This window comes from Schistocerca gregaria, chromosome X (assembly GCF_023897955.1).
Source record: "Schistocerca gregaria isolate iqSchGreg1 chromosome X, iqSchGreg1.2, whole genome shotgun sequence".
In the NCBI taxonomy this organism is placed as follows: Eukaryota; Metazoa; Arthropoda; class Insecta; order Orthoptera; family Acrididae; genus Schistocerca; species Schistocerca gregaria.
Genome location: NC_064931.1, coordinates 469,556,902 through 469,584,624, shown reverse-complemented (window position 1 = coordinate 469,584,624; position 27,723 = coordinate 469,556,902). Strand labels below are relative to the sequence as shown.

At 36.7% G+C, this 27,723-nt stretch overlaps 1 protein-coding gene across 10 annotated transcripts in view; it reads right to left on the bottom strand.

Moving 5' to 3' along the window:
• The window catches only part of LOC126297914 (thrombospondin type-1 domain-containing protein 7A-like), a 1,219,654-nt gene that overhangs the window by 5,659 nt on the left and 1,186,272 nt on the right, over positions 1 to 27,723 (bottom strand). For all 10 annotated transcript variants that reach the window (XM_049989225.1, XM_049989222.1, XM_049989223.1 and 7 more), the window contains one exon: positions 20,532 to 20,622. In XM_049989225.1, coding sequence (XP_049845182.1) covers positions 20,532 to 20,622 — 91 coding nt within the window. The remainder of the gene's footprint in view (positions 1 to 20,531; positions 20,623 to 27,723) is intronic.

Sequence of the window (27,723 nt, the reverse complement as noted above, 5' to 3'; positions counted from 1 at the left end):
TTTGGAATTCAGTACACAACAGTGGTGCACAGCCCGAGGCTCAGGAACTTTATGCCACAGAATCTCTCCCTTTGTTTGCCAAATACTGGTAATGAAACTCTCTTCAACCACTAGGATTCAAGTCGGCTAGCTTCATATTGAGTGCCGCCCCATAGCTGCATATCAATGAACTTTGTGATCTCTTACTTTAACACTTGAGTGGGAGTGCCTACGTACAAAGAGCACCTACCACAAATAATGTTGCCTTGTACAATTCCATTGTTGTTTTGCTATTATGAGCCCATACCTATTACTTCATCATTGCTTCAGCTAACACAGTGATAAGTTGTATTGTCATACATCCATGTGAGCAGCAGTAATATAGTATAAAAGTAAGCTAGGAGAGAAAAAAATTTATGATCCGTGCAAAAAAAAAAAAAAAAAAAAAAAAAAAAAAAAAAAAAAAAAAAAAAAAAAAAAAAATGGCCCAGATTCCTAGATAGCAGCACACTCCCACAAAGAAACGGTTATCTAAGAGATAATTACCAATCTAATAAGTGTTTGTCAGGGACCTGATGTAAGTATGTTATTTAGTGTCCCGAAGGGGTCATTACTGTTGAGTAACACATGTACACAGGAACAGAGTAATACAATGAAATTTTATTTTATTATTGTTTAATAAAACAGTTATTTAATGCACATAAAATAAGTTTATTTTATCATTATTTAATCAAAATAAGATTAAATTGTGATTTTGCTCATACACATTTACCTTGGTAACATAAACACAGCTATTCTTTACATGTGCAATAGTTAAAGTTCCTTACCACAAACCATTAATCAAAAGACTAGAAAAGAGGCATAATTATCATAACTCACAAAACTGATTGAAAGTAAGTAATTACAGGCCAGTTGGTCTCTCATCAACTGTATAGTTCTTAAGCCAATCAATCGTGCCAATTTTTGCAGACTGGAAACTGTCTCTATATGAACCAATGTGGATTCAGTAAACAGCAACCTTGTGAAACTCAGCTCACTCTGTTTGTTCATGAAATCAAGAAATCAATAGATAGATGGGACTAGGTTGATTTACATTCTTTTATTTATGAAAGGTTCTATACATGTCTGCACTGTCACATAGTGAATAAAATATGAGCTTACAGAACATCAACCCAGTTTTGTGACCTCAAACCAGCTTTGTGATCAAACAGAAGACTTACTACTAGACAGAATTCAGCATGACATTCATGACAGAATGAAATCATCGAATATGAAAATAGTTTTTGGAGTTCCCTAAGGCAACATTTTAGTGTTGTTAAAGTTGACAATATATGTAAACAATGTAGTCAGTGACATCAGAAGCATAATTAGACTGTTCACAGATGATGCTGTGGTATATGGAGAAGTTGCAGCACAATAAAATAGTAGAAAAATGCAATAATACCTACAGGGGTCAACAATGCAGAAACTGGCACCTAATTTTCAATGTAAGCAAACATAAAACATTTGACATAAATAGGCAAAAGACCCATTATTGCCTAATTATATGACTGAAAATCAATTACTTGGAACAGCCAAAATTGCAGAATATCTAGCAGTATGTATGCAAAGAGATTTAAAGTTAAATGAGCACATGAAACTACCTGTTAGAAAGTAATATCTGAGACGGATTCAGAAGAAAATGTACACCACACATAAATTAGGTAGATATATCAATTGTTTGGTATTGCTTGTCAGTCTGGAACACTTGTAAAGAAGGATTTATATATAATAAATAGCAGATATAAATAAGACCATTTTGAATCTTATCAACAGTTGAACTTCCCACACACCATCTAGTTATGGAATTGAGAAAATGAATAACTGATAGCAGTGTTCAAAGTAGCATCCACCTCAAACTGTAAGGTAAGTTGCAGAGTATAAAGACAAATTGATACCTTAGGAAGATTCTAATTATCCTCACATTATTCTTCAGTTCTTTAGTCTTTTGCATGTTTATTCTCATACAATACTGATTACAGAAAATCCTTTCCACTGTGCCCAGGACCTTCTCTAGATTTTATTACCTCTCTATGACCATAGCAATTTCATCTGTGCAACATAGTACACTTTTCTTCTGTCAATTAAGTCTGACCTCACCTCAGTTTGGTCTATAGCTTCCTGGAGATCAGAATTGAATGTAAGAACAGTGAGAACACATCTTTGCCTTATGCCTTCTCTAATTTTTGCTTCTTGTTCCTGATGAAAATTCTTAATCATAGCCACTTTGTTCTCATAGACACCAGATATCTTTGTGTTTTAGACCTACTTTCTTCAGCAGCCGAAGTGGCCAAGCAGTTCTAGGTGCTTCAGTCTGGAACTGCACGACCGTTACCGTCGCAGGTTCGAATCCTGCCTCGGGAATGGATGTGTGTGATGTCCTTAGGTTAGTTAGGTTTAAGTAGTTCTCAGTTCTAGGGGACTGATGACCTCAGATGTTAAGTCCCATAGCGTTCAGAGCCATTTGAACCATTTTCTTCAGCAGTCTGAACATCTCTTGCCAGATAACATTATCAAATGCCCTTTCCAGGTCTACAGAGGCAATATAAGTTGACCTATTTTTCTTTATTTGCTTTCCAATAAGAAGCCTTAGTGCCAGATTCACCCCTCTTGTTCTAAATCCTGTTCTTCATTCATCATATCCTCCACCTACTTTTCAATTCTCCTCAGAATTACCTTTATGAGAATTTTTGATGCACGTGTTATTAGGCTTATCAGTACTTTTCACATTTTGTAGCTACAGCTGTCTACAATATATAGACAATGATGCATTTCTGAAAATCACTTGGTATCTCTCCTGTGTTATAGATGGATCTCCAAGTCATAACTTGAATGTAGCAAGGTTTGTGTAGGAGAAATCGGATCATGCTCTCATGACTGCTTGCAATGGAAGCCATTTTGGGTCTTTATGGGTGTATAGCAGTCAACATTTGGTTTTAGTGTTTGTCAGTGAGAATAAATTTCTGGTGACTAAAACATTAAAAATACTACATCAGACATTAGCAACAACTTGCACAATGGAAAATATCTGAGAGCAAGGACAGTAACCAAATCAGACAGTACTGAAGTGAATTATTAATCAATTTTCTCCAGTTTTTATGCGTTCATGTTTCTGATAGAATCCAGGGGTTATGAGCTTGGGAATGATATGAACTGCAACCTTAGTGCCATATCCATGTGCAATTCAGCAGTTAAATGCACCCAAATGCATTTGAAAATAAAAATGAGGGTTCCAGTTGGTAGAAACATGTCGAGTTACACTGTCAATTTGGATTTATAGTTTGCTGCATTAGCAGAGCTTATCTCATAAGATGTTCATAAAGCTGGTATATAAATAATGTTAATACGCAATACCAGATAATGTACTCAGGAATAAGGCAGAGTGATAATGTAGGAGCAATGCCAACATGATGATGCATTTGAGACAAGTGTTGAAATGGGTTGCAAAATTGAGATTCAGTAGGAAGACGCTCTGGAAGCAAATACAAGTCAAACTTCTGCTGTCGTCTACAACTTCTCTAGAATTAAACACCACACACACACACACACACACACACACACACACACACACACACACACACACACACACACACACCCTACGCACAAATGACCACTATTTCCTGCTGTTGTGGCCAGACTGCCACTTTTGCATTGAATGAAAGCAGCAATATGGTCTGGGGCAGGGAAGGGAGGAGACTGTAGAGTATGGGTGGGGGTGAGAAGAGCATTGCCTGGTGAGGTATGCAGGTACTAGAAGGTGTCAGGACAAGGCTGCAAGGTGTAATGTTGGGAGACTGTGGAGAGGGGGGCCGGAGGGGAGGGAGGAGTAGGAAAGGAGAGGAGCAGAGAGAGAAGAAAGAGATTGGTAGGTGTGTTGCTGCTCTCTTCTCCCACTCCCCACTCCCCATTCCCCCCTCCTCCCCCACCCCCTACCCTACCATGGTCTCCTGACACTGCATCTGGCACCTATTTCCAGCTTCCCTTTAGTCCTTGCATGTTCTGTGAGACAATGCTATTCTCTCCCCCTCACCTGTATGCTGTTATCCTTCCCCTTTCCATGCCACACTCCAGATTACTGCTTTCATTCAACACAAACGTTGCAGTCTTGTGTGACTGTGCATGTTTTCCTTTCTTTTCTGAAGAAAGCTTTGGTGGACAGATCAGTGTGCCAACAGTCTTTTCATGTTGATTGTCTGCAACTCTCTTCATAATTATTTGAGGAACTCTCTTCAGTGCAGTTATTTGATTTTTTGTTAACTAGTAGGTTAATAACAGATTGTATTGCTACAGTCTACAGCTCTGAAACTTCAGTGTGTAATTAGGATGATAAGCATTTCACAGTATTCATGTGTACCATTGTCACCTTCATATGAAATGGATGAAGAAAAAATGAGGAAAAAAAGGAAAAAGTAAACAGAGTCAGATGCCAAGACAGAGTTTGAATGTATGGAATCCCATAAATCTTAGTGTTATTCATCAAACATGAGTGTATTATTTATCAGGTTTGGTTGTGCGTAAACATATAAGTATTTGTAAGCCACTTGCATGTGACGTATTGAATGTATTTGTTTACTACAAGTTTCAGAGAATGTTCCTGTTGAGTGGACTAAACCAAGGGCTACTCTTGCAACAACACAGGCAACCTATACAGCTATACAGCATAATGAAGAGGTCTTTCAGATGTATTTATAAACTACTCAAACATGAGAATGTACTACTCCATTGTATGACAATAAAAGTTCATAAATGAGAACAGTTGCTGATTCTCAGAAAAAACTAACATAGCTTGTTCGAACATTTTGTTAGTACTGCAGGTATTTCTGTCATACTGTAGTGAAAAGGATACTCTTCAATCTTTTATCTGAACATTCATGTCCATTGCTGTCTGGTTTGTGTAGTTGCGAAAGTGCTGCTATCATGTGTACAAGGTGCATTCAAAAAGAAACGAGCCACAGGCTGTCAAATGAAAACTACTGAAGGGATCATAATTTCATTTTCTATTGAAGATAGTGTGGTCAGTATAAGAGCACTGAGACCCCAACTTTGCCACTAGAGGAACATTGGCACACACCACATGATGACAGAGTGGACAAGTACATACATGGAGCATCCACTGCACTCAGTAGTGCTGAAAACAGAAAAATAGAGACTTAAAAAGAAGAGCAAAGGGATGTAGTGTAGCGAGTGCAGGGAGTGAAAATTTATCAAAGAATGGCACAAGTGTAAGGAGAGCACTGCATGTCTGCAGCAATTTCTATGTTTCACCTGAAATTTGGGGCAATAGCTGCCACCATAACTCACTGATCCTCAGTAATGAGGGCATCCACATGCTATACAATAGTATCAGTAATGTGGTGTAGCATTCCAGATCATGCATCATTCACCAAACACCCATCCTCTCTCAAATTGTTTGTGCCTTGTCTTGGCCCTTGCAATGGACTTTCAGTGCCCTTTGTACATTTGACTCATTCTGTGATGAATTCCCTTCTCCCAAACTCCTTCCATTGTCAGGAAATGCACTACAGCCCTTTGCTCTTCTTTTAAAACCTCCATTTCACCATTTTCAGCATGACAGAGTGCTGTGGACAGTTGATATGTGCACATGCTTGCTGTGTTACCACGTGGATATGCACCCGTGTCCCTCTAGCAGAGTGTTTGGTGCCTCATCACATCTATAGGGTCACACTTTCATCAGTAGGCAGTGGAATTACTACCTTTTCAGCAGTTTTCATTTTACAGACTCTGGCTCATTTCTTTTGTAGGCAATTTATAAATGAATGAATGAGTAGATGGCCAACTATAAAACATATAGGCAAATTGTTTTCAATAGTGCAATAAAATGGTAAAATTTTTCACTAAAATTTTAGTTATTGTTATTATATGACCGTAAATAAACAATGTAATTTGTTACTGCTCATATAGTCTCTTTTTTTGTTGTACAAAGTTCATCTATAACATTAGCTCATTTTTTGTAATTTATTTCTGAATTCTAAAATTTGTCTTTGTTTCTAGCAATTCATTAGGAGTTTGCTTGTTTCATTTATTATTTGTGGTGTTTTGTTGTAAATGTGTATTTTCATAGCATGTTCTCAAATTTTTGTGTTTTCTTTGTGTGTGCACTTTGCTTTAGGCTGTTGAACTGTTCCATTTGCCATTTCTCATTCTTGTTGCTGACACTATTTGTTTGTTATGTATACATTTCCTTTACTTCCTATGGAGATAATGTCTCACCATATGGTCTAATAAACACTGAGTACCTCCTGGCACAATGACCATACAAATAACTAATGGGAATGCAGTTGGATAATATCCATAGCAAATGTTGTGGTTGTCAAGGAAATTACCTGGCTGCATTGCTGTAAGTTATTTTAACAAATGAGTTACAGCATTCAGGTTTATCTGCTTATAGTTCAAGTGCTAAGTTAACATTATTCAGACAGAAATTGTCATTTTGTTGGTTTTTTAATTAAAAGTGTAAAGTAATGTCATTCATAATTAGGTACACTATAGCTCTGGAAATTGTATTTACCTTACTTCTGTAACTTCAGTTTGAAAAGCTGTAATGAACAGTTTTTCTGGAAGAAATGTGCTGTAAAATAATAATTTAAAATATTACTTGGCAATTTTAATATGAAATTTTACCTGTCCCTTTGTCATTTGAAATATTAGACTTCAATGAAATAGCTGAAAGCAAAATCAGGACTGAATGGAGAATATTAGTTATCATTAACCCTAGACTATTGGAAGTTTCGTTCTCATTGCAATATATTTGATTTGTGGTGATTATATGGACAGTAAATTGAATCCAGCATGAAGAAAAGTCCACTTTGATCATTATATTGAAATATCAGTTGTTCCACTTTCCCTAAAGGTCTGTAAAATATAAGAGTGAGTGTTGGGTTTTGAGTTTATTGGTTCTCCTTCCTTCCATTCCAATCACTTTGCCATAATAATAATAATAATTTCAAAAAAGTATTCAGGAATACTGTGACCAGAGAGCTATTATGGCTAGTAAGTTCCCATTGTTTGTATTAAATATGTACATGTATATAAAAAATTATTGAGTTTATAATAATATATTTATATGATATAAATGTCATATAAATGATAAACTGATGCTATTCGCTCAGTAGAATGCAAAGATAAAAATTCCATAAAAAATGGCTATTTAAACCAAGTCTGTCCAGTGAATTAACAATGCTGGTGAGTGTCGTGGCCACCCTACATGTGGTTTTTAGGCAGTTTTCCACATCTAAATATGTGAATACATGGCTGGTTCCCATATCCCACCTCAGTTATATAATTTGCAAACATTTTGAACACATTTTCACTCTTTCATATGGGATAACCCTCGTCACAGACAGATGGGGTGCATAAATTCTGTCCCATAGAGGTAGGGTGTCTGGCCACCCTCTAGTACTAACATTGCCAAATCCAGATAACATGCTGGCTCCATGAAGACATGGGATAAGGCCAGAAAAAACGAAGAAAGAAGACACTGTGATGTTTTTTTTCTATGAGTGTCTCAGAAACAAATCACTTCAAAATGTCCCATTTATAAACATGCACACAAATGTGGCTAGTAAATTGCACCATATTTGCAATGGGTTATCCCAGTGATACGCTAGCAATAGGTGATAGCCACACCTTTGTTCTGTTGGCAAGTTCAAGACACATTGCATTCATTAAGGTGTGTGTGACTTGTCTCTAACTAAATTATCAAAAATATTGGCTTATTGCATTATTATACAATTTTTTTGTCAACATGGAAACACAATTCTGATTGAAAACTACTTTCAAATTAGTACTTGAAGCCAAAACTGAGTACTTTTTGCCATAATGACATTTCACTGAGTTGTCTACTTTAGCCTCATTGTTGTAGCTCCATAAAAAAACCACAGGTCAGGTATTTGGGAAATAATTTATGATAACAAACACAAACCTGCAATACATGAGGGTGCTGCAAAGCCTTGGTAAGTAGCAGTCATTAACTGCTGTTGTTGAGCATGGATGACCACTGTGAGATAAGATATTTGATGTTTTGTGTGTCTTGAGAGAGGCTTAATGTTCAACTGATATTGCTGTGGTGTATACCAATTTGGCAGGCAATTTCCCATGCTGACAACCTTTCTTGATATAGTGTGACAATATACACATGGTCTAAGCCTGAAATAATTCTCTAAGGCATAATGAACAGTATACACAAGCCACATTGTACCATTCACAACTGGAGACACAATGTCCTCTACTGAGCTGCACTGAGAATACAGTTGTTACCACTATTACATGGATGTCTACACCTAAGTAATTCCTGTCATTAAAAGAGTATTTGGGAAATATTTTTGGAGAAAAAACACAAACCAGCAAGACATGACTGTGCTGCAAAGTGTATTTGAGCAGTTTAGAAACAAAATAGATGCACTTCACATAATAAATGATGATACAAACTCCAAACATTGACCAACTGAGGTGGTGCAGTGGTTAACGCACTGGACTCACACTCATCTACATCTACTTCTATGGGATTACTCTGCTGTTCACAATAAAGGGCCTGGCAGGGGGTTCAGTGAACCACCTTCAAGCTGTCTCTCTACCTTTCTGCTCTTGAACAGTGTGCAGGAAAAACAAGCACTTAAATTTTTCTGTGCGAGCCCTGATTTATCTTATTTTATTGTGATGATCATTTCTCCCTATGTAGGTAGGCGCCAACAAAATATTTTCACAATCGGAGGAGAAAACTGGTGATTGAAATTTCATGAGAAGATACTGTTTGCAAAGAAAAATGACTTTGTTTTAATGATTGCCACTCCAATTCATGTATTATGTCTGTGGCACTGTCTCCTCTATTACATGATAATACAAAATGAGCTGCCCTTCTTTGAAATTTTTTGATGTCATCTGTCAGTCCCACCTGATGTGGATCCCACACTGCACAGCAATACTTCAGAATAGGGCAGACAAGTGTGGTGTAAGCAGCCTCTTTAGTAGACCTTTTGTACCTTCTACATGTTCTGCCAATGAATCACAATCTTTGGTTTGCTCTACCCACAACATTGTCTATGTGACTGTTCCAATTTAGATTATTTTTAATTCTAATCCCTAAGTATTTAGTTGAATTTACAGTCTTCAAATTTGTGTGACTTATCACATAATCAAAATTTAGAGGATTTCTTTCAGCACACATTCTTTATTCAGGGGCAATTACCACTTTTGACATCATACAGATATCTTATCTAAATTATTTTGCAATTAGTTTTTGTCATCTGATGATTTTACAAGAACAGTAAATGACAGCATCATCCGCAAACAGTCTGAGAGGGCTACTCAGATTGTCTCCTATGTCATTAATATAGATCATGAATGACAGAGGGCCTATAATGCTTCCTTGGGGAATGCCGGCTATTACTTCTGTTTTAATCGATGACTTTCTGTCTATTACTATGAACTGTGGCATCTCTGACAGGAAATCATGAATGCAGTTGCACAACCAAGGTGATATTCCATGGGCATGCTGTTTGGTAAGAGGACACTTGTGAGGAATGGTGCCAAAAGCCTTCTGGAAATATAAAAATATGGAATCAATCTGACATCCCCTGCCGATAGCACTCATAAGTATAAAGAACTAGTTGTGTTTCACAAGAATGATATTTTCAGAATCTGTGCTGACTATGTATCAACAAATCATTTTCTCCAAGGTAATTCATAATTTTCAAACACAGTATATGTTCCAAAACCTTACTGCAGATCGATGTTATTGATGTGGTCCTGTAATTCAGTGGATTACTTCTATTACCCTTTTTGGGTATTAGTGTGAGTTGAACAATTTCCGGTCTTTAGGTACGGATCTTTCTGTGAGTGACCAGTTGTAAATAATTGCTAAATATGGAGCTAATGTATAAGCATACTCTGAAAGGAACCTGTCTGGTATACAATCTGGAGGGGAGGCCTTGCCTTTATTAATTGATTTAAGCTGCTTTGCTACACCCAGGATATCTACTTCTATGCCTCTCATCTTGGCAGTTGTTCATGGTTGGAATTCAGGAATATTTACTTTGTCTTCTTTGGTGAAGGAGTTTCGGAAAACCATGTTTAATAACTCTGCTTTAGTGGCATTGTCATCAGTGACTTCTCCGTTTTTATCATAGTGGAGGTATTGATTGCTTCTTGCCACTGGTGTGCTTTATATATGACCAGAATCTCTTTGGGTTTTATGCCAGATTCCAGGACGGTTTCATTGTGGAAATTATTTAAAGCATCTTGCATTGAAGTATGAGCTATCTTTTGAACTTCTGGAAAGCTTTGCCAATCTTGCGGAATTTGCGTTCTTTTAAATTTGGCACCCTTTTGGCAATCTGACCAATTTGTGTACCATGGGGGATCAGTACCATCACTTATTAATTTATGTAGTATATATCTCTCAATTGCCGTCAATATTATCTCTTTGAAATCATTCCACATCTTTTCTGCACTTACATGATCATATAGGAGGGAGTGGAGACTGTCTCTTAAAAAGGTGTTAAGAGCATTTTTATCAGCTTTTTTAAATAGGTGTACTTTGCATTTCATTTTGATGGTTATGGGTGTATGGTATTCAGCGTAGCAACAACTGCCTTGTGGTTGCTAATCCCTGTATTCATCATGATACTCCCTATTTGTCCAGGATTATTTCTTGCTAGAATGTCAGGAATGCTTTTGCAATCATTTACACTTTAAGTGGGCTAATAAACTAATTGTTCAAAATAATTTTCTAAGAAAGCATTCAGTACAACTTGGAATGACATTTTACGCCTATCGCTGGCTTTAAACATATAATTTTTCCATCATATTGAGGGTAGATTGAAGTCACCACTGACTGTAATTGTATGAGTGGGGTACCTATTTGAAATGAGATTCATTTTCTTTGAACTGTGCAGCAACTATATCTTCTGAGCTGGGGGTTGGTAAAATGATCCAATCAATAGCTTAGTCCGACTGTCACGTATAACCTCTACCCATACTATTTCACAGGAACTGTCTACTTCAATTTCACTACAAGGTAAACTACTTCTGACAGCAATAAATACTCTACCACCAACTGTATGTAATCTATCCTTTTTGAACACTGTTAGGTCACTTGAAAAAAGTTTGACTGAACTTGTTTCCGGCTTTAGCCAGCTTTCCATACCTATAACTATTTGAGTTTCAGCACTTTCTATTAGGGCTTGGAGCTGTGGTTCTTTCCCAACAAAGCAATGACAAATTACAACTACAGTACTGAGCATTTCTACAACTACCTTAGAGACCCTCTAACCTAAAGAACCACACAGTCCCTTCCACACAGCCCCCGATACCCATGTAGCCACTTCCTGTGTGTAGTGGACTCCTGACCTATTAAGCAGAACCCAGAAACCCACAACCTGATGATGAAAGTCCAGGAATCTGCAGCTTACACAGTCAGAAAACGACCTGAGCCTCTGATTCAGACCCTCCACACAGCTCTGCACCTACTACAGTCGGCTCTATCAACAATACTTAATCTCACAAGCAAGACTGGCAGTCTTTACCATTTCTGCTAGGCACCCAAATTTGGTATCAACATGAGCCACCACCTGCAATTGGCTTCACCCTGTACTCTTCAGGTATCCTGAAGCACCTTTCCACAACTGGAATGACTCCCCCCACTATGCACATGGAATGCACACGTCTTCCTTTCTCTCCTTGGCAATCATATTCCTAAGGGGCCACATTGTGTGCCTAACTTTGGAGCTCCCAATTACCAGCAAACTCACCTTCTGTGAATTTCCAGACCTTGCAGGCTGAGAAGATTCCTCTGGAACAAGGTGGAAAACTGTATGTGACTTAGAAACTTCTTAAGCCACAGATAATGCCTGAACCCTGTTTATCAAATGAAGTGGGGAGGTCCTACCATCTGCCCCTCATACAGTCTCCCAATCCACCATGGGTTAGTGGTCAACTTCAGTGCAGGCAGTACCTGGATCAGCCACAACAGTGGACCAGTCAAGGGACACATGGGACGTGCTCGACGTTTCTCGCAATCCCGTGTCTGACCCCCCATAGTGATGCCCCTCGACATCATTTGCCCTTGAAACTTGAGAGTCTCAAGCTGTGTGATGGAAGGCAACATTGCCTGGAGCTGTGAGCGAAAAGTCACCAACTCAGCTCGCATCTGTACACAGCAATCACAGTTCCTATCCATCACTGAAGTTACTCCTGTTTGAGCTCATAAGAATATGTAACAAATGAATGATGTACTCAACTTACTAGCAGCAGGAACTCAAGGTGCTCTCTCACTGACAGTCTGACTTACACATTCTGGGGGATCAAGGTTCAAATCCCTTCCGGCCATCCAGATTTAGGTTTTCAATGGTTTCCCTAAATCACTTCAGGCAAATGCCAGGATGGTTTCTTTGGGAAAGGGATGGCTGATTTCCTTCCCCATCTGTCTGTAATCTGAGCTTCTGCTCCATCTCTAATGACCTTGCTGCCAACAAGACATTAAACTCTAATCTGACACATGTCCCCGCCTCCCCTTCCCTCCATACAATGAGTATATTTGTGTTTGCTGTTTCTTAAAGGAACAGTACATGAAGGTCACTTGAAAAAGCTCTTAATTGCGAATGTTAAGTTACTACAGAACAACCATATACACAAGTTTTCACTATCTTGAACCCACATAATAATTCATAACAAAAAATGTGTTTCAAAACAAAATATATTTGATATATATTCAAATTTAGTTGACCTATCTTTTTTAAACTAAAAGTTTTAATTGCTTTTTGCCTACGAGGACACAAATATCCTGATAAAACTGTAAATTAACATAATGCAATCAGTTTTTCTGTATGGAAATGAAATTTCCCAGAACAAAATTGTTGCATGAAACATTCTCAGATTTCTTGCAACATCAAATCTGATGAAACATCAAGCTTTTGACAATTACCATAATTGTATTCACCAGGAGCAAATGACTGTTGTGGCTGTTCCATAAAGAACACATGTGCCCAAACCTGTTACATATAAATCTTGGTAGGTAGTAATCATCAACTGCTGTTGTTAAGACAAATCTTCAGTGCTTTTTGTTTCACAATAGCGGTCAAATGTCCGTACATTAAAAATCTGAAACGTGAGAAATCAGCAGCTGCTGAGCACAGTCTCATAAATATACCTGAAACACTGTGTAGAAAAACAGAAGTTTTGTTATATGTTTCTATATACTGGGATTACATTATTAAAGAGGCTGTGTAAATTAGAATGTGCAAAAACAACTTCAACTGTGACAGCAAATACAATCTTAGTGGTGTGAGGAAGTGAGTGCTCGACTGTGAGAAGGAACAGAGAAATTCGCTGAATTGTTTACACTCCTGGTGTAACCAGCACAGATGTTGACCAATCAGAAGTTGTCCATTGACTATATAAGGCTGCCAGTACAGCAGCTATGACACTCCTGAAGAGGACAATGGTGATAACTGTAAAAAGCTTGAGATTTTACCCAGATCTGATGTAGCAGAGAGTGTGAGAACATTTATGAATTATTTTTCTGTATGTCAACACAGGTCCATGTATAAAGTTTTTTCACACATTAAGATGGTTTTTTATTTTTATTTTTATTTTTAAATGAACTTACTCTGTACTATATAAATCACTTTACGAGAATTCAGTAACTCTAAAATGTGTTTGCCATCAACTATCATTTAAAAATAGTTTCACTTTCCTTTAGCCTTCAGTTAGGACTTTGCTAAGTAGTCTATGAACATGATGACAACCAGTACTGCTTGCCTGAATATAATGTCAACTGTTTTATGAATGAAATTGTTGCTTGGGTTGTCTTTGGTACGATTTTAATTGTGTTTACAATAGACTTGGTCCCTAGTCTGGGTTTTTATTTGACTTATAGATTTCACAGATAATTTGGCTCCCAACAATGATAATGATTACCAGATATTGTACTTGCCATGGTATAGCTGCAAAAGTATAAGTATTCCTATGTTGGAAAACACTGAACACACAACACAGAATTAAACAGAGTCTCAAAATAATGAATAAACACCAGGTGGGTGCAGATACAGGATTCTCCATATATATAAATAACATATCATACTGGCAACTGTTAGGACACAGACAGACAGTTTTAATGCTGATGAGGTGAGCAGTCCCACAGTGTTTCCAAGTAAAACATTCAGTACACAGTGCTGAGACAATGACCAGTGTTAACACTGCTTCCTAAGTCTCTGCTATGTCCAAAGGAAGAAGGAAATGCTGCATATAAACCTAATAACTGGCCACGAGACGAGGACGGTAAGCTCAGCAATCCCCTTTGTGCTATGATAGTGGAGAAGACTATGTGCCGGCACTTGGTTTCACCTCTCCCTTCCCTTCATACATAACAACACAAACCAAACACTAGACTGTACAGGCACTACTCACAGTCACAGTCATCCACATAACATAGATACATGTTGCAACAGGTCAGAGGAAGGCAACGAGAAACAACCTCCACTAGAATGTTGCCTGGAACAGTTATGCAACACTCCTGCATCTGCTCTCCTATACTTAATCCCTGTCTATGGGAATGTTTTGACTTGTTCATGCAAAAAAATGCAAAGAAATGAAAATTTGATTCACAGTTACTTAGGTATGGAAAGTGTAGCTGCCATGCTTATGTGTTTCTAATTTGTAGGTATCACTGTATTTCACTATCAGAAGTAACAGAGAAAGATCTTTGTGGAATTGTTAGCATTGAATGAAATGATTGAAACATATAAAATAAGTACTGTGGCAATAAATCATGCAGACCATATACATGGCTTGAGACTGATAGTAGATGAGTTATGGTAACGTACATTAAGTTTAGAAAGTAAAGAATTTGGTTCCTTGAATAAATATCATTTGCTCAAGGAAATAGCACAAATGAAATATAGTATGAGGCTTATCAGTTGGAGAGGAAGAAAAGGCAATCTTTGGAAGATTATGTCAAGGGAGGCAGGCTTTTGGGAAGCATAAGTACACTGCCATCAAAATTGTAACAACACAAAAGTGGCATGCAATGACTGTAAAATTGGCATGGATTGTACTATATGCTTGGATATGCAAATTATTAGCATTTCAGGACAATCACACAAAGTAGGTACGAGTACTGCCATCTACAATCCCTGCACATAAAAGGTAATGTTCCGACTGAGTGACTCACTCGCTGGCTCATCATTGCCTAGCCAAAACTGCTAAGGACAGAAACTTGAAATTTGGAGAGGGTGTTGATCTTATACTGTAAGCATCATTTAAGAAGGTATTTTTCAAACTTCTACCCATAAGGGGGTGAAAAATAGGGGATGAAAAGTTTTTTGATAATATATCACTATAAAGGTAATTTTGAAGCTAGACCTAGGAAAATTCGTGTCACAGTAATTTTGGAAATTTAATCCATATTGATGTAAAATAGTGGGTGATGGATTTTTTAAAAATAAATCATTATTAAAGAACTGCTAAAGTATTTTTAAAGGTACATCTATGAAAATTGGTTTGACTTCTCTGTTACAAATAAAAAAAAATGTTTTTCGCTGCTTTTGGAAATTCAACCTCTAAGGGTGTGAAATAGGGTATGAAAGCATTTACAAAGCTAAATCCACGAATATTTGAATTTGGCTTCTCAGTTAAAAATAAAAGAAACTATTTTACTTTTTTTGTAAATTCAACCTCTGAGGGGGTAAAACAGGGGATAAAAGTTTATATGGAAATATATCATTATGCAATCATTTTTGAAGTTAAATCTATGAAAATTTGTGTTTGACTTGCCTGTTAGAAATTTTTGAAACATACATGTTTCACTGCTTTTGGGAATTCAACCTGTAATGGTGTAAACTAGGGGGTGAAACATTTTATGAAAATATTTCATTATGAAAGCATTTTTTAAGTTAAATCACTGAAAATTAATGTTTGGCTCTTCAATTAGAAATTTAAAAAAAAAACATGTGTTTCACTGTTTTTGGCACTTCATTTCCTAAGGGGGTGAAATATGGTTAGACTAATTCACTGACTCATCATCAGCCAGCCCAAACTGCTAAGGACAGGAACTTGAAATTTGGAGATGGTGTGGATATTATATTATAGGCATCATTTAAGAAGCAATTGTTCAAAATTCCACTACTAAGGGGGTGAAATAGGGGATGAAATGTTTTTTGAAAATTTATTGCTCTTAATGCATTTTGGAGCTAGAAGTACAAAATTGGTAATTGGTTTGTTGGTCAGAAATTAAAAAAAAAGTTTCAGTGTTTTTGGAAATTCAACCACTAAGGGGGTAAAAAAGTTGGTGAAAGTCTTTTTTGAAAATAAATCCCTATTAAAGAAACTCCTAACACGTTTTAAAGCTACACCTATAAAAACTGGTATCTGACTTCTCAATTAGAAATAAAAAAAGAAAATTACATGTTTCAGTGTTTATGGAAATTCAATCCCCTAAGGGTTTGGAATAGAGTATGAAAAGTTATATGAAATTATTTCATTATCAAAGTACTTTCAGAGCTAAATTTATGAAAATTTTTCTGTGTTAAAAATAAAAAATAAATGTATTTCAGTTGTTTTGGAAGTTGAACTCTTAAGGGGATGAAATAAATTATGAAAATTTTTAAGAAAATGTTTATGTATACTAAATATTTTAAAACTAAATATATGAAAATTGGTGTTTCACTTCCCAGTTAGATATAAAGAAATGTTTGTTAGGGGATGAAGGTTTCAGTGGAAATATCTCCACAAGAATCCAAAAGGCATGGTGGACAGACTTTGGACTCCAGCTACTGGAATCACTTTTTGATCAGAAATACATTTGGAAAAGTCCTATGGTCTTAATTAATGTGAAAAGTTTAGTAGGTGTTGCAGTTCGTGAATGACATAAAAGTTTGATTAAAGAAAAAAATATCTGTAAAGGCCATACAGTCTACACAAGTGAAACAGTATGTGCTAAGCTAGTGTATATATGGAAAGAGTATGTGATGAGTTTCGCATTCAGAAACTGGATTTGAATGTTACCCATCTGAGAGAAAATTGTGTTATGCATCATGTAAGAAGGAGAAGGACATACATACCAACATGAGTTGGGGAATGCAATGGGGACAGGAGTGTGGCCTATCAAGATTATAATTTATTGTTCCATGATATTGTGTGGGTCAGGATCCTGTAACTGATATGTGCATATGGAATCAGTGGGTTCAAGAGGGACATACTTATTGCCACATGAGATTGCAATAGTCCCATGCATCTGATACCCAGTAGGACAGACATATTGTACAGTTAGCCATGTAGGATTTTACATTTACATCATGGAATAGGATTGTTTGCACCAAAAAAGGTATACATATTGACAGTGTGATAGCATCTGGAGCACTGTGGACTATCAGCACTGTGGCTTTTGTTGTGGCTCCCCTCAATGCACCAGCACTGACTGTGCTGCACCAATCAGCAATGCTTGACAAACCCATGGTATCATGCAGTTTTTGCACATGAGTAATGATTCCATGTATGGGCATAGCTGCATGTGAAGGTTTCATGGATAATGAATGTTGCAAGTCTGCTTTCATCAACTGGTGATCCCAGCACCTAGCATTATACTATTGGGGGGGGGGGGGGGGGGGAGGTGGAGGGAAGGGCAGCTATTGGGCAGCTATGATAACCTCTGGTTCGCATGATCACTAATTTGGACAGCAGACATCACATTTCAGATGTGTCAAAGCTGGTGACCCTGCACTAACTTCAAGGTCTTTTTAATGTTCTCTTTCAAAAAGATAATACCGGATCATAATTTTCTGCGCTGCCCTGACCTACCACGATAAAAATTATTTTTGACTGTTGTCCTTGTCAGCACATTCTCTAGGTTTCTCACCCATAAACAACATCTGGTTACAGGTTGCTAGAGCCTTGTATGCCACCTCCTACCAGTCACTGTGATTGATGAACTGTGGTATACCTTCAAATAACCTAAAAACGTAATCTTGTATTCTTCCTGTTATACTGTGTAAACACAAAACGTAAAATTTCATTATTTGCTATCATTCTTGGTGTTGCTAGTTTAGAATGGGGAACATGCATTCAGATACAGCTGAAGCTTAGATGAAACCCAGAGACAGAGGATAGATGCATCAGTGGGGGACACTGAGGACAGCCAGATTTGTGGGGACAATACTGCAAAGTTGAATAATGATTATTTAGCACAAGAAATAGTTCATGTGGAACATAAGATACCTGAAGAGGATAGGGGGAGGGGAAAGAAGCATATATAGGCATGAAAACATGAGTGAGGCCGATCAAGAAATAATGGAATGAGCATGCCAGTTGGTCTTTCTGAATAAATTCATTGCTGAGAATAATATTTTATTACCTTCTTCATTGGTGATAATGGATAAGATGAAAGTATGCCTTCACAGGGAATGACAGCATGCTCTGTATTAAAACTGTTCAGGAGATGTCACTCAGGAGTGGGGAAAAGTGGGGGCAAAATTATCCATTGGAAATGACTGATAAAAGAATAGGGAGGACTTCTAAAGGAATACAGTGTAATAGAACAGATCCTGTTGATAGTATGCCTTCCCTCAGACACAGAAGGGAAATAACTGTTAAATCTATTTCCACATGCTTGAAGGACTACTCAAAGTCAACAGCACTGCAGCACCAAACAAATACAGTAATGTATTATGGGCACTGACCAGGAGGTCGGGACATTTAATTCCAGCAGTCTGCAGTCATATGTTTCTCAATAATTCATACTGATTAAAGTTAATCACAGTCCTGAAGACATCTGTAAGTGGCACATCTTAACATAACTGCAATGGTAACTTGGATTGGTTGGTTAGTTGATTTGGGAGAGGGGACCAAACAGTGAGGTCATTAGTCCCATCGGATCAGGGAAGGATGGAGAAGGAAGTCAGCCACCGCCTTTCAAAGGAACCATCTTGGCATTTGCCTGAAGTGATTTAGGGAAATCACAGAAAACCTAAATTAGGAAGGCCAGACATGGGTATGAACCATCATCCTCCCAAATGCAAGGTGTGGGAAATGAGTGTGTTTGATTGTATGGCAATAAAAGGATAAAGAATATGTTTTATGAATGTGTCTCTTTGCAATTTTATCTTTTCAGTGCTTTTTGTTGTTGTTGTGTGCAGTATCCTTGTGTATTCAGAACCTTCCTTACAGGATTCTTACTTATTTTTTGAATACGATTTTGTATAAACCACTGCAGCTACCACTCAGACATGTACCTCTGTTGTAACACAGGTATGTTTGGTGTGTTCATGATATGACCATTTCTTTCTTTTGTGAATTATTGGTGAAACAGCCAGTGTGTGTCACTATTCAAATTATTCTTTCAGAGACTGGAATAAGATTATTTGTAAAGTGAAAATGAAGAAAATTGTGTGCCCAAATAATAGTTGTGCTGGTAAATGTGCCAGCACAAGTATTTGTAATAGTGTTTATGACAGCTCAGTTTCCAAGCATAGCCTAGTCTCAGTATCCATATTTAGCTAGAAACAATTGAACACACTGCAGGCTACTGGTCACCATATAAACATTGGTATTACCATACAGTGTGGCTAATATTCATGTTTGCATGTTTATGTCATTTTCCTTAAAACAATAATATCTGAAGATAATATATTAGTGGTGGCAAAAGGGACCATCTTTCACTGTAGCCAAATTTTTTGTAAGAACTTTGTAAGGCACCCATATTCATATTTATGCTTATGTTTAAGGTCTTAATTTTAACTGTAATTAAGTATGGTGTGTATTATTTTGTTTACTTTAGGATAGCAATTCTAGTGATGAGATTTGACAGACAGTGCAGTAGTCTGAAATAGGTGATCATCTCCTGAGGATTTTCACTCTTGAAGCCCTCAGTTCACCACTCCAACACTTTGAAGAAGCATTAACACTGCATTTGTACACTATTGAGTGAATAACAACCATTCTAACCTACACCTTACACTTCCCAACAGACAGTGAGTGGTCAACTGTTTAAAAAGAGTATATGTTTTCACTTATAGGTAAGGGATTCTGGTTACTTTTGGGTCCCTGATAATATACTCAAATAATTCTTTTCACTGTGAAAAATTGTACTGAAAACCACATTGAAGAGTGGAATGTTCTGTGGACCATGTATCAGTCACAAATTCGGCAACTGGGAAGTTAAGGCTTGTTTGCATTTTACAAAATATTATTCTACAATGAATTGTAAGTAATGGATGTTAAGGGGAAATAAAGATATGTAGGTCTGCACTAGACTTCATACCAAATCAGTATCTTTCTAATACAAAATAATGATGCCTGAAGGGATATTGTGCTGAAAATCTTAGGTACCAGAGGAAATATGTTGACTGCCTAGTGTTGAAAGGCTAACAAGCATACATAATGAAAAAACAATGTTCTATGTAAATTTCATTGAGTGTGTACTTGTACAATGCCAAACTAGCATGCAAGTTTAGTCATAGATTGCCATCAATAAATAATGATGCAAAAATGTTAATTATACTTACCACATGACATATACAGAAACTGCTACAAAGATTACAAAGAGACATCCTATCCCAATGACAGCAAACATCCACACATTTATCTCATCATCTCCTGTAAAAACAGAAAAGAGTTATGCAGTGGTGACTGTATGGTGCACAAGAAAAATGTTTTACAATGTGGACAGAGTTGGAAACACTTAATACATGTAAAAAATTAGGTTAAAACAGATATTTCACCATAAGAAATAATTAATAGAATCAACAGCTGTTTTTGTTTTAACATTACAATATTTTATAAAAGTTTTTATTGGTCATGTAATGGTTTTTATCAGTCTCACAGGAACAGCAATAATTGGGAAGGTGGAATGTTTTTCTTTACAAAGAGATGCAGTAGCAGAGAGAGGTTACTATTCAAAACAATATCTATGGGGCACACCAGTAAGTGACAGAAGTTAATGTTGATTTATTTGTGTTATCAGGCAACATTTGTTTGCTCATTTGAAGTTTCAGTGGATTTATGTGACCATATATAATGACCTCATTGTTGACAAGATGTTAATACCTAACCTTATTTCCCTCTTGGGTGTGTAGCAACATCTTCTCCATTAATACTATAGGGCTGCTATTTATATGCCACTTTCTACATCTCACACATTTATGTATTTTGATACTCATTGATGGAAAAAAAAAACTATCTGTCTTCTGTGAAAAGTGTCCTTACCTTACTATCCACATTATACTACATAGTACTAACAGGAATTTGTAGTTTCAAAAATGAGGTAATTTATAGAGTGAATGAAAAATGAAGTAAGGCCTATGGTTTTATTTTATTTTTAATTTATGAGGGATTTCCATTCTCTGACCTAGATATGTTCACAAATTTTAAAGTCTTTTTAGTGTAGAATACAGAACTTAATTCTTACCTGTAATCCAGGAAACAAAGTTCATGTGCTAATTATATTAATTCTTGCTTTGAGGAAGTGTACTAAAATTTATTCATTATTAGCTAAAATTAACAATTAAGAGAAAAATAATAGATGTGGGTTAACAAGGATTGTTCCCCCTAAGTCCTCTTTGAAGCTGCTGCATGGTGTTTTGTTGTGGTTTTTTATAAAACTTTATAGCTCTTTTATGTGGAATAATAAATACTTCCCAGTAAAATATCTCATAATATACCAAGCAATGGTCTTATATGCAACTGACAGCAGTTTTGCCTTTTTATTAACAAAATGCAAGTTACTTCAAATCACAGACCAAGTCAAACTATATTTTTATCAGCTCATCAAAGTATTTACTCCATTTTCAGCTTTCATCCATCTGGATACCAATGACTTTTACACATGGCATTTCATGTACTGTGTGGCTGTTAATATACTATACTTTTATATTACTGGCACCAGTAGGATGCTGTTAATTGTTTGTTGAATGAATATTGAAAGATTAGAAACAGAACTTGTTTCTATGGACCAGTTATAATGCCAATCAGCTATTACCTTTGTTACATCTGTTATACCTTTGTTACATCTGTTACAGTTAATTTCAACTTCTTAATTAATGTGTGTCCCATTAGCAAATATTACAGTCTTGATGGATTATATGATGTCACTGGTAAACAATTTACACAAATTATGAACAGATGCAGATCAGTTTCTTTACTTAGGAAATACTATGTGACAAATCCTGAGGTATCTGTTTTATCTTCAGTTTCCTCTTATGTGTTTAGGATTTTAGCCATGCTAGGAAATTTCATTTCTAGTTTTAAATCTCTGACAGCTATGAATATCAATATCATTTTTGAAATATTGTCAGGTATTCAATGAGGCAGCGTCATCTGAATGGTGTGATATTTCAGCAAACTGACTTGTTACCATCTTCAGTGGTCCTGACTCACTGGCCTCCTGCTGGGTGCAGTCTTATTACCCCTCCCTCCTGCTGTCAAACCTGGGCCTTTTGTATGTATGGGCAGCTCTGTAGGCTAGGTGGAGTGGGAAGTGCATTGCCAGAACACGAGTCACATCGCAAGTGTTTCGATGACACTGATTTAGAGGAGGTATATCGACATAGTGTGATATAAGCTCTTCAGCGGGTAAAGCATGAATTGATCTTCCCACAGACTGTCACTGTACTTTGAGCCAACTCAAGTCTAGGCAACAACCCTTACTTAGCTGGAAACCACTATCTCTTTATTTTTCAGCTCACCATGTATATGGATTTCTACAGGTTTTTTCTAACTCAATCCCAGACAAAATCATCAAATGCCAAGAAAGCCTAAAATAACACATCATCAACAGAAATAATATGAGTTCTAAGGCTTGACCACTGGCAGCGGTAAAGGTATATCATTATTGTCAGCAATGCTAATCAGTTGTGAAATGAAATATGGAAGAAGAATATAAATGGCTGCAGAAAAGAGCTAAGACAGTTCACACTGGGAAGCCTCTCACTGCAGACCAGCCAGTTGCCACTAGAATCCACCACTGCAGTCATAGTGTATTCTGTGAAACTTCACTTCTCCACTTTACAGTGATGGATTTTGGCTCTATCTGCAGTGCACAACTACAGGTTATCAATTCAGCAAATTGCTTAGGCTTGCACAAAGTAGCCATGTTTGATAGACTTAAGTAGGCACTGGAAATGCCTGAAATATAATGTCCACCTGGAGATACTAATACTGAATTATTTACTACATGTTTTGCTGGATATAAGGATCCAATCTTTGTTTTGTGTGCATATCTGCACCATCTGTCCAAAAGTAACTGGTCACATATTAGTGGACAATTAATATGGGCTGTGTCCACCCCTTGCCTTTATGGCAACTTGCACTCTGCTGAGTACATTTTAAGTGTGGTTTCTAAATGTCTGTGGAGGAATGGCAATCCATTCTTCTTCACGAGCTGGAACCAGAGGAGGTAATGATGTTTGATACTGGGGGTCTAGAGTAAAGCCAACATTCTTACTCATCCCAAAGCTCATTGGATTCAGCTCAGGGCTTTGAGCAGGACAGTTCATTTCAGGACTGGTACTGTCCACAAACCATTGCCTCACAGGTGCTACGAGTGTGATTTGTCATGTTGATACAAACAATCACCATCTCTGTTCCTCTAGTGTAGGCAGCACACAATTATGTGAGAAGTGTACACATGAGGCAGGTAACTTTCTCCAGGTCTTCGCCAAATCCAAACACATCCATTGAGTTTTCATGGATTATAACATGATTCATAACTCCAAATTACTCATATCCAGTCATCCACTGTGGCTTATGAGGAGCTGCTCGACCATTGTACCCCTTTCTTTTTAACCCCCTATGAGCAGTCATTCACCCAATCACTGGTTCATATTTCAAGTCACTGAGCTCTCCTACTGGACCCATTTTACTGGTACTGCTCCTCTATTACCAACACAATAATCCCACCTCCTTTTATAGTGGTGAATCTACTTCTCATGACATTCTGCATTTCACAGGGGTGTCTGGATAATTTCGATTGCGTAGTGTACTACATAAAGAACCTGAATGTATCCAGATGTCTTTTCATTATCTGCTCTAGATCACAGCATTTATCATAAAATTGGTCCGCCCCCAGTAGCTGAGTGGTCAGCGCAACAGACTGTCAATCCTAAGGGCTCGGGTTTGATTCCCAGCTGGGTCAGAGATTTTCTCTGCTCAGGGACTAGGTGTTGTGTTGTCTCATTAGGATTGTCCTCAATCTTTTCACAGCTTATCATCACCTTCACAGTTTCATAACTGCCATCTTTGGCTGTACTAATCTGCCTCTTTAGGTTTTCCTTGCTTTGTCCATCATGGGTTACTTTGCTTCCAAGGGATCAGAATTCCTTCACTTCATCTACTTTGTAGTCGCCACTGCATTTATGTTGTGTTCACATTAAAGAATTAGTTACATTCAACAGATCCTGAAATTCTTCCACACTTTTACTGAGGATAGCAATGTCATTGGCAAATCTTATCATTTATATCCCTTTACTCTGAATTAAAATTCCCCTTTTATTTCCATAATTGCTTCTTCAATATAAAGATTGAATAATAGGGATAAAAGACTGCATCTCTATCTTATACATTTTTAATGTGAACACTTTACTCCTGGTCTTCAATTCTCATTGTTTCCTTTTGATTCTTGTACATACTCCATATCATCTGTCTTTCCTTATAGCTTACTCCTATTTTTCTCCGAATTTGAAACATCTTGCACCACTTTACATTCTCGAAAGCTTTTTCTATGTTGACAATTCCTATGAACAAATATTGATTTTTCTTAAGTCTTGCTTCTATTGTCAAGTGCAATGTTACAACTGCCTCTTTAATGCCTTTACCTAACCAAAAGCCAAACTGATAGTCATCTAACAGATAGTCAATTTTCTGTTCCATTTTTCTGTATGTTATTCTTGTTGGCAATTCGGATGCATGGGATGTTAATCTGATTATGTAATAGTTCTACTGTAAGTCTACTAGTATCAGATATTGGCCTTAATTTGAGGAGAAATTTCTGAGAATGTTCGTCTGCAGCATAGTATTGTATGCTGTTGAAGCATTTGAAATGTGGTGCAACAGAAGAACATCAAAAATTAGATCAACTGATGAGATTAATAATGTGTACATTCTCCACAGAATTGGTGAAGAAAGGAAAATATGGAAAACATGGACAATAAGAAGGGACAGGATGATAATATATTTGTTAAGACATCACGGATTAACTTCAATGGTACTGGAGAGAGCTGCAGAGAGTAGAAACTGTAGGGGAAGACAAAGATTTGGATACATCCAACAAATAACTGAGGACATTGGGTGCAAGTGTTACTATGAAATGACAAGCTTAGCACATAAGAGGAACTTTTGGTGGTCCACATAAAACTAGCCAGATGACTGATGACTCACAAAGAAGGAAGAAAAGCTAAAGACAGTTATCTGTTGTTAGTGAACCTCTTTCTACTCTTACTGGGAGTTTCATTATGGTAAATATACCAGAGCTTGACTTCAATAGCTGTAGGTCCTTAAAAATTCTTACAATTAATTCTTCCATATTCTATTGTTACTTATTTCTGTTGTTTCATAAATGTTAAAGTATTTATCAGAATTATTGCTTCATGTAAGTTTCTATGTGTAAAAAAAAAAAAAAAAAAAAAAAAAAATCTGTAATTTCTATAGCTGATAACGGTACTTAACTTCTCTTTTCCTGTATGTTGCAATTCCTCCTTTCATTTTGCTGATTCTAAAGTAATTATTCATGTATAATAACATATAATGATGCAAACTCATGATCATTTACAATATTACAAAGCTAATCTAGGTTATATTGTAAAGAGTAGTTTTTCAGTAGAGTAGAAGTAGTTGACCAATGAAAAATTGTTTAATTCACTCTTTGAATATCAGTGTATTACATCCAAAATAATCAACATGTACTTGCAGGTTGTTGAATATGTATCAATGCAACTGACTCCTGTGAATACTAATGATAAATCCTTGAAGCCTTCCACTTCTAGAATCATAATTTAAAAATAATTGTGCATTATGTTTTTGAGATAATTGCTGTATTGTTAATGAGAAGGACAACTATATGTGTTTGAATTGTGAAACAATTAGCACAATATCAAGTCTTTTGAAAAAGAAAACATTACACCTGGAAGCTAGATTTTCTAATCCATTAATGAAAGGAAATATGTAGAATAAACTAAATTCGTCCTCTTCCAATAACCTATAGTTGTAAGCAGATGTGATGCAGATATAACTGTGTTTTTCAGAATATGCTCCAATGAACTGGTGTCAACAATATCAAATAGATCTAAGGTGCTTATTGGGATTCATAGTTCTAAAAAATTGAATGGAAGGGTCTGGTATTCAATGTGAAGTACCAAATTATCAATTGATTGCCCAAATATTTTATAGCCTCGCTTTCAGTAAATGGGCCTTCCTATTTGTGTACTTCTATAATTACATTACCATTAAAATTTACAAAATTTGACTACTGTCACACTCTATGTAGGAGATCATTTACATATGCAAGAAAAAGCTGAACAAAGCAAAAGTGGGTGTAAGAAGAGCAATGAGAGAAATGTTGAGTGACCCTGAAAGTAAAATTTTGTCAACCCTAAAAAATTTTGGTGTTACCAAACATCAGTAAGCGTTTTGAAATCATCTGTTCCATAACTCAGTGACCATAATGGTAGCAAAATGGAAAATGAGAGAGAAAAACCAAAGTACTGTATTCACCCTTCCAAAACCATTCCACCATGGAAGATCGTAACACAACGTCGCTTCTTCCATTTGTCGTATGAACATTGAAATGGTGGATATTGAGGTAACTGATGGCAGAATAGAAGAACAATGACAAATGCTTTGTAATGGAAAGCCATCGGGGACAGATGACATACCTGTAAGATTCTACTGAGTTCATGTAAAAGTACTTGCTTCCATTCTAGCGGCAGTTTATCTTAGCTTGCTGGAGCAATGAAGGATAATTAGTGACAGCAAAAAAGCACAGCCATACCCATTTTCAAGAAGGGTAATGGTTCAGATGCACATAATTATAGGCCTATATTGTCGATGCCAATCTTTTATAGAATTGTAGAACTTGTTTCATGTTTATGTATCATGACGTTCTTAGAGAAGAAAAAAAAATCTATATAAAAACGACATGGATTCTGCAAACAAAGATCTTGCAAAACATAGCTCACTCTATTCTTCCATGGCATTCACATCACTGTAGACATCAGCACTCAGGTTGATGCCATGTTATATGATTTCAGGAAGGTATTTGACACTGTCCTGCACAGCCATGTACTGAAAAAAAAAGTGAGCTTACTGAGTATTGGACCAGATTTGTGAGTGATTCAAGAGTTGCGTGCAGGCAGAACTCAGTGCGTTATTCTTGATAGAACAGAATCAACAAATGTAAAGATAATTTGCAGAGTAACCACAGGAAGTGTGACAGGACTGCTACTGTTTGCAGTGTATATAAGTGAGCTAGTAGAATGTGTAAGAAGGCTATTCGTAGATGATGTGGTGATGCCAGAATACAATAATGATTTGCAGGACCTATAGAGGATTGATGAATGGTGCACTGACTGGCAATTGATCCTGAACATAAATCAATGCAACATATTGCATATACATAGGAAAAGAAATCCACTACTGTACAAGTACACAACAGATGACAAATTGCTAGAAACATTACCCACCATAAAATATCTAAGGAGTATCTAT